Source organism: Phoca vitulina, unplaced genomic scaffold, assembly GCF_004348235.1.
Source record: "Phoca vitulina isolate PV1807 unplaced genomic scaffold, GSC_HSeal_1.0 scaffold2, whole genome shotgun sequence".
In the NCBI taxonomy this organism is placed as follows: domain Eukaryota; kingdom Metazoa; phylum Chordata; class Mammalia; order Carnivora; family Phocidae; genus Phoca; species Phoca vitulina.
The window spans coordinates 30,558,651-30,575,805 of NW_022589705.1; the positions used below are offsets into that span (position 1 = coordinate 30,558,651).

At 35.2% G+C, this 17,155-nt stretch overlaps 1 protein-coding gene across 1 annotated transcript in view; it reads left to right on the forward strand.

Annotated features, from left to right (window-relative positions):
- COL24A1 (collagen type XXIV alpha 1 chain) overlaps positions 1 to 17,155 on the forward strand; it is a 384,914-nt gene that overhangs the window by 25,527 nt on the left and 342,232 nt on the right. Inside the window, exon 4 of the mRNA XM_032424689.1 lies at positions 9,417 to 10,768. Within this exon, the coding sequence (XP_032280580.1) occupies positions 9,417 to 10,768 (1,352 nt within the window). The remainder of the gene's footprint in view (positions 1 to 9,416; positions 10,769 to 17,155) is intronic.

A 17,155-nucleotide genomic window follows, 5' to 3' on the forward strand; every position in this document is an offset into this window, starting at 1 on the left:
AATGCCATGGAGTGAGCAGATACCACTGAAGGAAATGTGTAAGGGCTAGTGTAAACTAGGGGGCAGTCAGCAAGACCAAGCTTACTTCTGACACCAACTGCAAGTTTGAGGGTCCCCAAGACAACCTTCAGTCTCAGTAATGCTTTAGAAGGATTTATAGAACCCAGTGAAATTTGTTATACTCACAGTTTATTACAGCAAAAGAATATGGATTGAAGTCAGCCCACAGAAGAGACACATGGGTTAGGGTCTAGGAAAGTCCCACCTATGGAGCTTCCAGTGGTCCTCTCCCAGGAGTCAGTGCCAGCTCTCCCACAATGATATGTGACAGTATGCACAGAATATTGCCAACTGGTGAAACTCACCTGGGCCCTCATGTCCAGAGTCTTTACTGGGGCTCTGTCACATAGACAGTGGACTGCCCATGTAGCTGACCTCAGTTTCTAGTCCCTCTTGAGGTTGAACAGATACCACATGACCAAAGCCCTTACCATAAATCACATTGTTGGACTATCTGGTGTGGTCCACAACCCCCAGATAAACAAAGATATTTTTATCAGGCAAGATATTCAAGGGCTTAGAGAGTGCCTCCTAGGAGCTGAGGACAAACATCTGACTGCTCTTTGGGCAAGGTTAAATTTTTTACTACACAAGTAGTGGACTTTGGGTGCCATAGTGGAAAGGGTGGAAAAGAAGGGCTGGGGAAAATGAAATCAAGACGGGGGTCCCAATGATTCACTTGCATAATTTGACAGTTTGCAATAAGGCCACCATACCACTCACAATTATAAGGATAATCTTAAATATGCTAATCTGCTCAACCTCATCAACGGTGTCACAGACATACACAGTTCCATGGAATATCTTAACACAAAAATTATTTTAAAATGAAGTCATAATCTTTCAATGAAAGAGTGAGGGCATGAAAAATGATAAAAATTTTTTTTTTAAACAGGACATCCATAAGGCTGAAAGAGAATGGATACTTCATTCCTTGTTTAATGGTTCTTTTTTATTTCTAGTGTATTCTCTTGTGGAGAGTGATCCTTTTTTCCCTACATTCTAAATCTTCCTGTTCTGGTCTTTTGGGTTTGATCACCTTTGATGTTTAGCATAAATTAAAAATGGGAAAGCTCATTAGGAAGGCATGAGATATGAGACTGGAAATGCAGGCAGGGGTTAGATCACTAAGGGCCTGAGGGCTAAAATAAGAAGTTTCAGTTTGGGCGCCTGGGTGGTTCAGTTGGTCGGGCGACTGCCTTTGGCTCAGGTCATGATTCTGGAGTCCCGGGATCAAGTCCTGCATCGGGCTCCCTGCTCAGTAGGGAGTCTGCTTCTCCCTCTGATCCTCCCCCCTCTCATGCTCTCTCTATCTCATTCTCTCTCTCAAATAAATAAATAAAATCTTTAAAAAAAAAGTTTCAGTTTTACACTAAAAGCTTTGAGAACCACTGATGTGTTATAGGAAGCAGTGTCATGAACTAAATGTTCATTTTGTTCTGTACAAAGAGAGAAAGGTTTCTCTGGCAGCAGTGTGGATTACAGATTGGATAAGGGTGTCTTAAAAGAGGCAGAGAAATCTATTAGGAGACTAAGATAATAATCTAAGGATAAAGATAGCTTAACTAAAGTTTGTGTTGGACTTGGTGACTGAATAGCTATGGAGAATGGGTGGAAAGGAGGTATTAAAGGTGATGACCAGGTTTTTGGGTTAGATGGCTGTATTGATTCATTCATTCATTCAAGCAATATTTTGGACCTACTTTGTTTTAGTCATTATTCTATATGTTGGAATATAACAGTAAAACAAGATGAAGTACCGTCATAGATTTACATTTCAAATGGGGAGAAAAGCAATAGGCAAGTCTGTGTGTATACACACACACACACACACACACACATATATACACACACATATATAAAATGTGATATATATGATATATGATATATTTATATATATTGCCCCCTAAATTTTCTGTCCTGTGAGGAAAAAAAAAAAAAGCATAGTAAGATGTTGGAGAATCACTGGGGCAAGGAGGAGGACAATTTTATATTTTAGGCATTGTTGTCAGGGCAGACCTCTCTGAAGAGGTCACATTTGAGCCTAGATCTGAATGAATGAAAGGTTTAGAGCATTCTAAGCAGAAAGAACAATAAGTGCAAATGCCACGAATTCAAAATGAGTTTAGTGGTTTGAAGGAATAAGAAAAGACTGGTGTGGCTGGTGCAAAGTAAGGTGGGATGAAATGAAAAGAGATGAGATAAGAGAGGAAAGAAGGGAGCTGACCACATAGGTTTCCTGCACCATGTAAAGAGTTGGATTGTATTTTTACTGTAACAGGAAGCCATGGGAGGATTTTGTTCAGGAGATTGGCATGATATAATTGACATTATAAAAATATCACTCTGGCTGGTGGTTTTGTAGTAGGGTTCTTCACTAAGAGATGCATTAAAGTAAGAGGAACAAATGTGGCGGAAAATATATTGAGTTAGAAGTGCTTGCAGGACATCTAATCTCTACCGCATAAATTCAGTAGGCAATTGGATATGCAAGTCCAGAAGAGAGGTTTGTGAGTCAGCATATGTGGTTATTGAAATCATGTTTTGGGTAAAGTCATTAGGCTTGGTGTTTACAGTAAAAAGAGCAAAGCCCGTTGTCTTGGTGACACCATGATTTATTCTCTGTTTAAGAAGCAAATAGGTGAAAGATAAAATCAGCTCTGCTGTTAGGTGACATATGCATTCCTAAAAGTGGCCATGCTGAGAGATTGAGTCAGGGGGTCTGCCTGCTTTCAGATTCTGCCTCTACACTTCCTACTAGGTGACCTTGGGAAAGTTATTCAAATTCTCTGTGACTTAGTTTTTATGACTGTCAGAGTTAGCCATAGTACCTACCTCATAGGGTTATTGTGAGCATTATGTGGCTTAATAAAGTTGTGAGAACAGTGCTTGGTACATAGAACTAATGAATTCTGCTATTATTTTTATTCTTTAAAAAATGCAAAGAACAAGAGAAATAAATCAGACAGAAAGACAAATACCATATGATTTCACTCACATGTGAATCTGAAAAACAAAACAAACGAATAAACAAACAAAAAGCAGAATTAGAGCTATAAATCAGAGAACAAATTGATGGTTGCCAGAGGGAAGGGGGTTGGGGGATGTGCAAAAGGGGTGAAGGGGAGTGTGAGATACAGACTTCCAGTTATGGAATGATGTCATGGGGTTGAAAGGTACAGCACAGGGAATATAGTCAATGGTATTATAATAGCATTGTATGGGGACAGATGGGAGCTACACTTATGCTATGGTGAGCATAGCATAACATATAGATTTGTTGAATAACTATGTTGTACACTTGAAACTAATGTAACATTGTGTGCCAACTATACTCAAATAAAAAAATTATTTAGAAAAAAATTTCTAAAGGAAAAAACTTTCTTAATGAAAAAAAAAATGCAAAGAGCTTAACGAAGTGCCTAGTTGGTAATCAGTATTCTTTAAATAGTAACTGATTTCCTAAGTGACACAAATTGGATTGATTTTGTGGTTAGGGCCACTCATGAAACAAGTAACTTACTATAGACAACTAAGTTTTTTCTTGCTGTATTCATCAGTACCAATTGATAAAGGGAAAGATATTGGGGTTCGAAGCTGACAGCCAAGAAAGAATTCTTGAGACGTCTTTTGTGCAAAAAGGTGGTTTTATGAAAGCATGGGGACAGGACCTGTGAGCAGAAAGAGCTGCCATGGGGTACTGAGGAGTGGCCCATTATATACTTTCAAGTTGGGAGGGGGTTAGGGATAGTGTAAGTCTCTAAGGAATTTTGGAAGCAAGGTTTCCAGGACCTTGAGGGAGCTAGCTATTGTTGGGAAAGTCATTTATTACCATCTAATAAAACCTTAGTCATGAGACTTTTCAGATATATATGTCGGTAGGCCATATGCTTGGGGGAAGATTGCCAACAGATATCTTGGGGGGTTTAGAGATAAAAGAAATTTCTAAAGGAATTTTTATATGTTAAAGTAGACTTACAGGATCCTGGGGGTTGGGCTAACGTTGCTTTTTACCCTTAGCTAAGTATTAACATGGAGGCATTGAGTCCCTAGAGGAAGGTCACTCTGCCTGTCTCAAGGACTTGTCAGTGGGCTGTAGGTAGTAAGGAAATTTAAAAATTTCTCTTCTGCCTTTGTTTCCCACATAACCAATGATCTAAATTTAACTTCTAAATTGCAGTTTGGTGATATCCAGGGTCAAACCTAAATTAACAATGAAGAATCTGTCCTCTGATAGGAGACTTTCTTTCTCCTGTTCTCCCCACTCCCTCTCATCTATACCTTTTTTCCTTAAGAGTTCTCTGTTCTCCTATCAATATCTGCTCAAAGCATTTGCTAAACATATTCACACTAAGATTTGAAAGTTTAAAACTGGATTAACGTTTAGATATCCACTCAGATACCAACTCTGGTGGCTACCTAGACAGTATTCCCACTGTGAGATTCTGTGGGAAGAAATAACCATGATTGATTCACGAGACTTGCCAAGGGATATGTGAGGTGATGTGGAGCATAGAGTGGCTGTGAGGCAGTGTGGTGGGGCAAAGATTAGAGACTTTGAAGCTATACTGATTGGCCTGATTGGATCCATTTCTACTATTTATCAGCTATATGACTTGACTAGGTTATGTAATCTCTCTGGGCCTCAGATTCTTCATCTGTGAAATAGGTATAGATTTTAAGTATAAACATGAAACCATGAGATATTATCTTCCCACTTCCGTTTCTGGATATCATATGAAAAGAAAAGATGAATGAAATAATAAATAACCTTGAAAACTCCATTTTCAGCAAAACTAGGGGACTGATAAAATCTGCAAACTCTTAAAATATGCTGAGAAAACATATAAGTGCCAGCATAACCACACACTTCTCAAAGATGAGGAGCATACCCTGAAGTACTTAACTTTGAGCCCTTGTACAAAACAAGTGCTATAGGATCTGGGGAGGACAGAAGCTGCCCAGGAGCAAGTACAAGAAAGAAGTACAGATAATAGCTAGATGGCTCAGTGGGGACAGATCTCAGAACATGCACAAACCTACTTTGTAAGGTGAAGGATTCATTCTGAACCATATACCAATGAGAGCAGATATAGGGGAAGGAGAGTAAGGTGTTGCCAGCTGGGCTGGCTGTAGAAGTTCTGCTAGATAGGTTTGATTTAGAGAAGAAGGTGAGGCTATATCAAAAAGCCATTTGAGAAGGAATGCTGGTAATGCTGAAACAGCCTTTGGGTTTTGAGATTTGGAAGGCATGGCCCTCTGTCTTCTCCCTCAGCATCCTTTTATAAATTGTTGGGCTATGAAATAATAAGTAACTAAAAGCAACTGGCACAGCATAAATAGAAAGGTACAGTAAGGAAAATATAGGGGAAAGCAGCAAAATGAGAATGCACACGTAAGAAAAAAAAAAACACCTCTATGAAGGAAGATCATAAAACAGAAATGTAAGAACTCAAGAGAAGGAAGATATGGCAAGATGTTAAAAGGATATGAATTGTGAGCTTGTAGAACTCAGAAAAGATGTAGTAGGAAAAAACCTTTATAATATAAATCAAGATGAGATTGGAAGGAGCACAAAGAGAGATTAGATATTATAGGAAACACTGTAAAGACAGAAGTGAGAAAATAACAGAACTGAAGATAAAGAACATATTTTAAAAGATTGCAGAGAAATGATAGACATAGAAGATAGCAATGGAGATTAAAATACTTATAATAGGAATTTTTGAAGAAGAAAACCAAAACTATAAAATAGAACAAATATTCAAGGATATAATTCATGAAAACTTTGCTGAAGTAAACAACAACAAAACTTGGATCTATACAACAAATGGGCATACTGTATGCCTGGAAATATTTATCCAGAAGTGTCAATATGAAGCCATATCCTAATAAAATCTGCATGCACTTCACTTCAAAGATAAAGAACTTCTCTTTGGGGCATGTTGGTAACAAAAAAAATTGAGTCACTTAGGGGAGAAATAAAATTAGCTGACTTCAGATTTTTCTATCCTAACATTCCACACCTAAAGATAGTGGAATCATATCTATAAGATATTTAAGGAAAGAAAGTATCAGCAAAGAATTTTATATCCAATGAAATTTAAGATACAAGGATAACAACAAACAATTCTAAAAAGTCAAACATCCAGGAAATTTTCCCATGAATGCTTCTTGAGGAGACTAATAGAGGATAACTTCATTAAAAATAAATAACTGAGAAAATGACTGCAAAAGACTGGCTATATTTATCAGAAGAAAATGTGGGAACAGAACTGCATATAAGTTACCATATGAATTAATGTAGGAATGGTACAATCACTGACAAATGGGAGGGGAAGAGGGAAAAAAGACAGGAGGTATATTAAGTTTGCTGACTGGCTCATATGTAGAAGCTGGGAATTAATATTATCCAAAGCTGATAAAGCAAATAAAAAAATACTATCAGGATATTTAATAATAAAAAGGTAAATGCTAAGAACGCTAATTCTATTGGCTAATATTAGATGGTAAGGTAAAGGGGAGGAGGAAGAAAAAGAAAAAGGAAACACTGTTCATAGGAAAGAAATAATAGATATGTCTAAATAAAGAGGACTAGGGACATTGTGTAAATTTATAATTTTAAAGGTAACAGAATAAAAATATAAATCTTTTTTTTCTAAAAGATAATTCTAGAGCTGTATCCCATAGATTTTGATCTGCAGTATTTTCATTTTTGTTGTTTTCTAAAAACCATGTAATTTTTATTTGTATTTTCCCATTGATCCAAATGATTTAGGAGAAAACCTTTACATTTTCCAGTTAAAGGGTTTTGTTTGTTTTTTTGTTTTCTAATTTTGTTATTAAAATGTAACTTTTTAGCATTGTGATGAGAGAATGGTATCTAATTTGTACTTTATGTTTTTAAAACATAGCCTAATAAATTCAATTTAAATTAGGCTATAGAAAATAATGAATCAATATTATAGTCTGATAAAGATAGTACAATAAGAGAAAAAACACAGACCAGTCTTAACTTATAAATATTGATGTGATGGTTCTACATACATTATTTTTCAAGAACCCAGCAAGGTATCAAAAGAATAATATATAACCATCAAGTAGATTTTATTTCAGGAATGCAAGGATGGTTCAATAACAAGACACTTACTGAATAGCAAATTCTCAAAGCCATTTTTTCTTAATCTCAGCTATTTGTTATAAAAACTCAAGTAAAATAGAATTAAAGGAAAAATATATACGAAATATTAAACACACACACATATATATAATGAAGTTTTCAAATAATACTCTTTCCAGGAATATTTCCTTTAATAGCATTGGAAATCTGAGGTACTAGATAGCAGGGGTTATTGTTAAATGCAAGGAGAAGTTTTCTTTGGGCAAGGAGCAGCTCTTGTTATCATACCACATAAATGTGGCACTTCCTTTGTGTAAAGATAGCCTATCTGGCATCTTAGAATGATAACTTTCACATAATATATGATTATATTTTAAGCATTGTGATTTTTATAGGAGTAGTGTTTCTAACATAGTTTACTTCTCAGATTGAGATATGCACACCCACAGAGGCAGATATATTGGGCAAGAGTACCCAAAGTCAGACTAAGCAGACATGTTTCAGAAGTATAAATTTTCCATGAAGATTGGGGATGGGGATAGTTAACTGATTTAACTTGTAATTTATGTTTTATATTAAAAAAAAGCCATATTATAGAGTAAAATTAAAGTGTTTCCTAAATTATAATTATAAAATATGAGAAGTCAAGATATTTTTTGTGTTTTTATGGGGTCTCTTTAAAATATTCCTCCAAACTCCTGGAGACATATATAATTCTAAACTGCTGTTAGTAATGTTTTGGTGGAAAAGATTGAGTTGCTGTCATACTGTGTCTTAGATACAAACATTTATAACTTTTAAAACTATTATAAAACTACAACTACTTTATAAATATAATGATTGTTATAACCTTAAAACACTTGAGTATTTTGTAAAGCTCTCTGCTGAGAAAACATTTTAATTGTATTGCTAGATTATGCATGAGTTATATTTGCCATTATGTTTGCTATTTGTAATAAACATGAACATCAAATATCTACTAATTTTTTATAAAAGAAAAACTAAGATGATTCACAGTTTTTTTGGCTAATCTTCAAAAACGTTTATTTTTTTCTGTTATCACAGTTATGAATTAATATTCTTTGACATTTCTTATTGGAAATGATTATATATGTACAAAGATACAGGTGGGAGGTTTATAACCTCCAAAATCATAAAGATCATATGGCTGACGAAACTGTTCTATATCTCTAAGAAATGATTCATCATTCTTTACAAATTGTATTTTATCTTATAAGACTCTCTCAGAGATAAACGTGGCATCTGATAAGATCCTGGTGGGGCATATTCATTAATCTAGAAATTGTAGAACTATTTGCAAGGCAAGAATAGTAGATATCCAATAATGAATCAGACATAGAATCTGTCTTCTAAGAGTTTATAATTGGTTAAAGGAGAGAAACAGTATACTATTAGTAACACCACAATAAAAATAAACCAGGAAAGGCCATAATTTTATAAAATTTTGTATTACATAAAATCTATATTATATAATAATTATTGAAAAAGAGGCTAAAAATTGTTTGGATAAAAATTACTGTGGAGGACTGAGAAAATAATGGAAGCAAGAGAAACTTGGAATGGAAAGAAAAAGTATGTGATCATCAACAATAGGAATTAAGGTTCTCCTGTCTAGGAGATATCAAGGTGACTGAATACTCTATGTGTAGCAAACTTAAGGTATTAGGCATAGGGAAAACTTTTATATAACTTGTAAATTCCCAGAAGGCCACAAGGGAAAATAGCCTGAAAAACTATAGTTTAAAGATTATGTGAACTTAATTTATAAAATGGTTTCCAAGTTATAAATTTTTTTTGGTAACTGTGTCCCCTGTTCCTCTTTAACATAGAGGTCATAAAGTTTTAAGTTTTAAATTAAAGAAATAATATTCATTGGAGTAACAAATAAGATTCCTAATTGATCAGGAAAAATGAGGGAACATTTATTGAATTTTGGGTTTAGGAATATTAGTGTGTGTGCGTGTGTGTGCATGTGCGTGCGTGCACACTCGCATGGCTATGTTTGTATGTATGTGTGTGTTTCAAATTATGAGTATAACATTTTACTCTTCCTCTCCTTATCTTTCATTACCTGGAAATTGATAAAGCATGCTTATTTTAGGGATTACTGTTGATACAGACAAGGAATATGTTCTCATATTCAAACACTTATATGAACACATGAATGCATAAGAGTAAGATTCTTTCTCTTTCTCTCTCTCTTTTTAATTCCCAGGCATAGATATTCTTCATCAGCTAGGCCTTGGAGGCAAAGATGTAAGACATTCATCATCAGTGACTGCTGTACCATCATCACCTACACCATTACCTCAGGGGTTCCATTTAACAGAATCAGGTGTCATTTTAACAAATGATGCTTACATTGAGTCACCTCTCTTGAAAATTTTACCAGTCAACTTAGAACAGCCATTTACAATATTAATTGGGTTGCAGTCACATAGAGTAAACAATGCATTTCTCTTCAGCATTAGAAATAAAAATAGACTGCAATTAGGAGTGCAATTATTACCTAAAAAATTAGTAGTATACCTTGGAGGAAAGCAGTCTGTATTTTTCAACTACAGTTTTCACAATGAGCGATGGCACTCATTTGCTATTACTATTAGAAACCAAGTTGTCTCAATGTTTGTTGAGTGTGGAAAGAAATATTTTAGCAGAGAGACTCTTTTGGAAGTTCAGACTTTTGATTCTAACAGTGTGTTTACCTTAGGAAGTATGAATAATAATTCTGTACATTTTGAAGGAATAGTATGTCAGTTGGATATTATTCCTTCTGCAGAAGCATCTGCAGATTATTGCAAATATGTGAAGCAGCGTTGTCGCCCTGAGATAAGCCTTCTTCATACAACCATCGTACCAGCTGAGATACTGGAAAACTCTCCTTTGCCCAAACAATTTGGTGAAAAATTGCTGTCAGAGGACACATTTACCAAAGGCAAAAGCATCCCAAATATCGTAAATAACGATTCTGCCACAGTCCATAAACAACAAGGACACCAGATATCAAAATCTCAGTCAACCTCTCTTCATTCAAGCAATGTCTCTGCTGTGGATCTTGTAAACCATGGAATTCAGGCCAAAGAAATGATCACTGAGGAACATACTCAGACAAATTTAAGCCTGTCAGTGACCCATCATCTCAATAAGGCGAGAACAAATAGCAAGGAGAAATTTAGTTCTCTCCCAAATGTGTCTGACAATATCACACAACATAATGATAGAGTAACTGGTTTGTCACCATTTAAGAAAATATCATCTGTTCTTCCACATATGAAACAAGAAACAATTACTAATCTCAAGAAGGCTATCACAGCAAATCTACACACTAATGAACTCATGGAACTACACCAGATTTTAAACACTACCTTATACAGAGTGACAGATGAGCCGGCTGTGGACAATCACCTTGACCTGAGGACAGAAGGTGAATTTGATCCTGACGCTACCTACCCCATCGAAAGTACCTATGAGACTGAACTTTATGATTATTATTATTATTATGAGGATCTTAATACAATGCTCGAAATGGAGACTCTAAGAGGGCCAAAAGGGGACACTGGACCTCCCGTAAGTTGTTTTTTTTTTTTTTTAAATCTGTCTTAATGTATTAACTTATCAAAAAGAAATCTCTAGACTGAACAATACAGAACAGATCGGATCTGTTTCAGAAATATATCCTGGCTATAGTGAGTGAATTTGTCGTTATTATAATACATCCAACCAGAATGCAACCCTGGCTCAAATGTTGTATTTTTGTTGCTGTTTTTATTGGCAGACTGAAAGGTTACTTAATTCTGGTAAAGTGATGAGTAAGCTATGTTTTTCTTGTCCAGTTGAAATTCAACCAGGAATTCAACTGCTAAATATAGATCAGCATTCTTTATAGAAAAACCATAGACTTAATACATAATCATGTTAAGAGAAGAATATGAAAGTTGTAGTACACTAAAGAAAAATACATTAAATACATCAATTAAATTAATTGATAATCATTAAACACATCTTTGTGTTTAAAGTGGATTTATCCACTTTAAGTAATATCAAGTGGATTAAAATAGAGTATAAAAATTTATTTTAGATAGAGATAATTTTGTAGTGAATCACTGACTGGAAAAAAGAAAACCCTTGCATTATCATTCTAAATGAAATAGTTTAGTATCTATTAAGAATAACATATTTCATTAAATCTTTAATGACATAGTTCATTTACGTTTATGAATTAATAAAATCTCCAGCTACCTAATACAAAAAAATAGCTAACAGCCCATCTGTCTATTCAATGGGAAAAAACCCAGCCAAATCACTTATTTAATAATATATAAACAAAACTATGAGATAATAGACAGATGTTTTCAGCCCTGAAATTCTTTTGTTGTGTAGGGGCAATTACAGATGAACATTTGAAAAATTTCTTAGTCATTTAAAACTTATTTAAATCTATTTAAAATCACATTAGAAACATGTTTTTGCCTTTTATGTTTTATATCTTAAGTAATCAACCTGTATGTGTTTAGAAAATAATTTTCTAATTGCAAGCAGACTAAAATATATCTTAAAGTATTTCTTTCTTTGATGAAAATAAAATTTGAGTCATTGGTTTGGTTCCAGAGGCAATTGAATGGGAGAAGATGACGTCACCTGCTTAGCTTATGCTTCCTTTGTGGTTCTTGTTTGAAGTGATTTGATAGGTATTGAACAATTCTTATTAGAGTTAATGTTTAAAGGTTTTAAAATAAAATCTGAAGAATGTATTATTATAGAGAAATAAACTCTTGTCAGCTATAGCAATTAATTATTAACATCTTAGTAATAAAACTGAGCTACTGGGCAGGTCAAATTAAATAAATAGTTATGGAAGCCATTTACTTTCTTCAGAAAAAGTCAGTATGATGAGATGAGCATTAAGCTCTTCTATAAATCCCAAAATAGTCATTTCAAAATTGGTAGATGAAGCAATAATATTTAACAGATATTTACTTAGTTTCTGGTATGGGCAAAACAAGAACACAAAGTATGTATATCATAGTCACTCTTCAGAAGGAGCTTACAAACTAAGGGTATGAGGTACAAATGTTTATAAGAGAAATATTTTCTGAGGAGATCCCTATGAAAGATCACTTAAGGCTGAGCTGTTCAAAATAGGTTTTTGTGGACAAAGTTAGTAATAACTTAGGCCTCAAAGAATGGATAGATTTTGATAGGGGAAAGGAACTGGTCTTTTATATAGGAAAAGTGGCATGACAGCTATCATTTATTGAGTTTTTACTTTGTGGCAGATGCTCTACCATACCCTTTACATTCATTATCTTATCTTAAAAAACTTGGTGAGGTTGGTATTATTATCCTCATTTTTCAGGTGAAGAAACTGAAGCCCAGAAAAGTTAATTTCCTTACTCATAACCACAATGCTAATAAATGATGGAGCCAGGGTTTGGATTCAGATTTTCTGCCTCTAAAGCTCCAGCTCTTTCATGATGTTAGACTGAATAATGTTGGACAAATATAAGATCCAAGTTAGATGTTGTCAGGTTATGGAGAGTTATAATTGTCAAACTGATAGTTCTAACTTTATCTTGTTCTCATGGGGAATTTTGTAGGTTTCTGAGCAGAGATACTAATAGGGAAGTCATTCTGTTAGTAGTGCCCAGCATAGACAAGAAGTTGCTGCTATTATCTTGATGTTACAAGACTAGGACATTATCTAGGATGACAGCAGTGAAAATGAAGAGGAAAGGTAGGATTTAAGAAATATTTTGAAGAAAGATTTGGTAGAACTAAGAAATTAATTGGACCTAGGGACCAAACAGAAAGGAAGAGAATCAAAGATGTCTAAAGTTTTTAAGTCTGTGGATTGAGAGAATGGTAATACCATTACTAAAATCAGTAATTAAGAGAGGAAGTCAATTTTAGGAGAGGAAACTGAGTTAGAACATTGAAGATACTGTTGAAAATTCAGGGCGCCTGGGTGGCTCAGTCGGTTAAGCGTCTGCCTTCGGCTCAGGTCATGATCCCAGGGTCCTGGGATCGAGCCCCACATCGGGCTCCCTGCTCGGCGGGAAGTCTGCTTCTCCCTTTCCCACTCCCCCTGCTTGTGTTCCCTCTTTCTCTGTTGAAAAATAAATAAAATCTTTAAAAAAAAAAAAAGAAAGAAAATTCAGTCTGCTGTTGGAAAAATTAAGAAAATGAAGTGGAAAAGAGAGATCAAGATAAGGATATAGATTTGGGAGTCTTCCTATCAATATTATAGTTGAAGCTATAGGGTTGGATAATTTTCAGGGAAAGGAGTTTGGCATAGGGTCAAGAGCCAAATCATGGGGAATATTTGCTTTGGGATTATGGCAGAAAAAAAGCAGAAATGTGAATGAACAGTCAGCTGGGAGAGAAGAGTATAATGTAGAAGAGAGTTTTGAGAAGAAATTGATCAGCAGCGCCAAAAGCTACGTAGAAGTCAAGAAGGATGCGTACTGAAAAACAGTGCAGGAAATGCATTGGCTCTTCTGATAGGAAAGTCACTATTGAACTTCATGGGTCCAACTTAAGCGTAAGGTAGAAGACTAAAGGTAGATTTTTTAAAAGCTAATGAAAGTGTGAATGGTGATGAAATGATGAACTTTGTGGGGATTGTTGCCCCATTTCTTGAAGTAGATGTTACTATGTGAAGTCTCTGAGGCCAGCCTGATTTTTCCTACCTGTAGGTGATGATTTTTTCCACCATACACCTGTGCAGTTCTTTCATCATCTCTGAAGTTCATTAAACCTATTTAGGTCTGTATCAGGTTTTTTTCTGGTACTCCTTTAATATGAAGATTATTTTTATTTCGTTATAGAAACATCTTCCCTTATTTCCTCAAATATTTTTCTTTTCCATTTTTCCAGCTTCTTCAGACACCCCAACATACATATATGTTGGATGTCCTTTGTGATGATAGATACTATTATCTTCTCTACAAGCATGTCTATGTGATTGCTTTTTGCTATTTAATTTTGTGTGAATTCAGTTATTCTGCACTCACATACCTTTATTGATTTTTCAATTGTATTTAATCAGATTTTATTGTATCTGGCATGGCTTTCATCCATAATGGTTTCTTTTTTGCTCTTTTCATGTCTTTCTTAAACTCTTCTGGTTCACATTTCATGAACTTCATTGTTGTTTTTATTTCTTATAACTCTTTTTTAAGCTCTCTTTTTATAGAAAAATGGCATCTTGAAATTCTTTGCATCTATATGACTGAACTTTTTCTCTGTTGTGTGGAGTAATTCCTCCTCTGATAAATAATTTTCATCTACTTTTAATTTACGTTTCTGTCCTCATACTTCCCCCTCTCCTCGATATGTATGTATAGATCGCCTGCTGGTTTCTTTCTGGTTATTAGCCATTTTTAAAATAAAGAGAACTCTAACTGGGCCACTATTTGTTTTAGAATAGTACAGGGAAAGGCAAAGGGAAGTAAGGTGGAGTGGTACACAGTGTCAAATTTAGGTGGCTGCCTTTAAACACCATCTGATCGTATTTATTTTGTCCTCTACCCAGAGACATATCTCCTCTTATTTTCATGTACAATTTGTTATGAAGCCCTTTATTTCACAGGCCCTCTAAGAACCAATATGATGATTTATGCTCCTGTTTTTTATCCCTTCTCACCACCAGAAATCTCCTGGGGTTAGGAGGTTTAGTTGCAGATCATAAAAATGATGGGTTCTTCCTCTTCAAATCTACCTTCTTTACTCTTGGCTGTTTGGAGCTGGGTCTTCACTGGGTCATTAATCATACCTATTGTGGCTTTCTCATTCCCTTTAAACCTCATCATTGTTAATCAAAGGATTTTTGGAATGAACTTTCAGGATTGATATGCATTTAGATATCTGCAGCCTGTCCAAGATTTGAGGTCTGAGGAGGTTTTTTGTTCTTGGTCATCTCTCAACATCTTTCCTTACCACAAAATTTCTCAGTATTTGGAAGATAATCATCATATTTTGTGGTTTGTGGTTGTGGTCCTTTCCTTGTTTCGTTGGAGATGATGTTTTTTCTTTTGCCTTTTTTTTTGTTGTTTTCAGTGGGTTTTGAGGGAGGGAGGGTAGTTTAAAAAATGTTCTCATTCTGCCTAAATTCTCTAGTGATCTTTTTAAAAACACAAATCACATCACATCATTTAGCTGCTTAAATTCTTCAGTGACAGAAGAATAAAGCATTTAGAATAAATGAAAGACTTTTTATTATAACCTATGCAGTTGTATGTGATCTGGCTCCTTCTTATCTCTGCAGCCTCATTTTGTCCCACTTTCCCAACTCTCACTGAGTTGAGTTTTCTTTTAATTCCTCAGTAAGACTGTGCTTTTTGTTTGGTTTGCTTTGTTTTACTCATGCCCTCATTCGTTTTCTTCCAATTTTCTGGATTAACTTTCTTCTCTTTTCTCTTTTTCATCTTTTCAGTCTAACTTAGCACTTCCTCAGAGAAGTCTTCTCTGATACCACAAATAAATTTGGTGCACTAACTATGTTAATCTCTCTGTTGCTTGCTTGTTCTTTTCCTTCATATCACTAACTAAAATGTATAATTATGTGCTTATTTGTTAATGGGTGTTTTTTATCTGGACTGTAAGCTGCAGGAGGGCTTGATGCTGACTAATGTTTATCGAATGAGTGAATGAATGAGTGAGTGAAGGAATTAAAAAAGAAAATTTAGACGCAGGGCTTCCAAGATTAATTGACCAAGCATTACTAGGTTTTAGAAGTTTTGGTCTAGTGAATATATTTGCCTTAGTATATATTACCCTAGTAATTACATTATAACCTACATTGAGTGCTTGATGTGCCCATATACCTTTTAAAAAATTTATTACCCTATAGATTACTGGTTAACTACTATATATCAGCCATAGTGATAGGTATTTTATACCTCTAGTATCTTTAATGTTCACAAGAACTTTGAGAGGTATATATTTTTTTATTTTACTTTTTATTTTTTTATTTTATTATGTTATGTTAATCACCATACATTACATCATTAGTTTTTGATGTAGTGTTCCATGATTCATTGTTTGCGTATAATACCCAGTGCTCCATTCAGTATGTGCCCTCTTTAATATCCATCACCAGGCAAACCCATCCCCCCACACCCCTCCCCTCTAGAACCCTCAGTTTGTTTCTCAGAGTCCATAGTCTCTCATGGTTCGTCTCCCCCTCCGATTCCCCCCCTTCATTTTTCCCTTCCTACTATCTTCTTTTTTTTTTTTAACATATAATATATTATTTGTTTCAGAGGTACAGGTCTGTGATTCAACAGTCTTACACAATTCACAGCGCTCACCATAGCACATACCCTCCCCAATGTCTATCACCCAGCCACCCCATCCCTCCCCCCCGCCACCACTCCAGCAACCCTCAGTTTGTTTCCTGAGATTAAGAATTCCTCATATCAGTGAGGTCATATGATACATGTCTTTCTCTGTTTGACTTATTTCGCTCAGCATTAATACCCTCCAGTTCCATCCATGTCATTGCAAATGGGAAGATTTCATTCCTTTTCATGGCTGCATAATATTCTATCTTCTTTATCCATTCATCTGTCGATGGACATGGACATCGTGGCTCTTTCCATAGTTTGGCTATTGTGGACATTGCTGCTATAAACATCGGGGTGCACGTAACCCTTCGGATCACTACATTTCCATCTTTGCAGTAAATACCCAGTAGTGCCATTGCGGGGTCGTATGGTAGCTCTATTTTCAACTTTTTGAGGAACCTCCATACTGTTTTCCACAGTGGCTGCACCAGCTTGCATTCCCACCAACAGTATAAGAGGGTTCCCCTTTCTCCACATTCTCGCCAACGTCTGTTGTTTCTTGACTTGTTAATTTTAGCCATTCTGACTGGTGTGAGGTGGTATCTCATTGAGGTTTTGATTTGGATTTCCCTGATGCCAAGCGATGTTGAGCACTTTTTCATGTGTC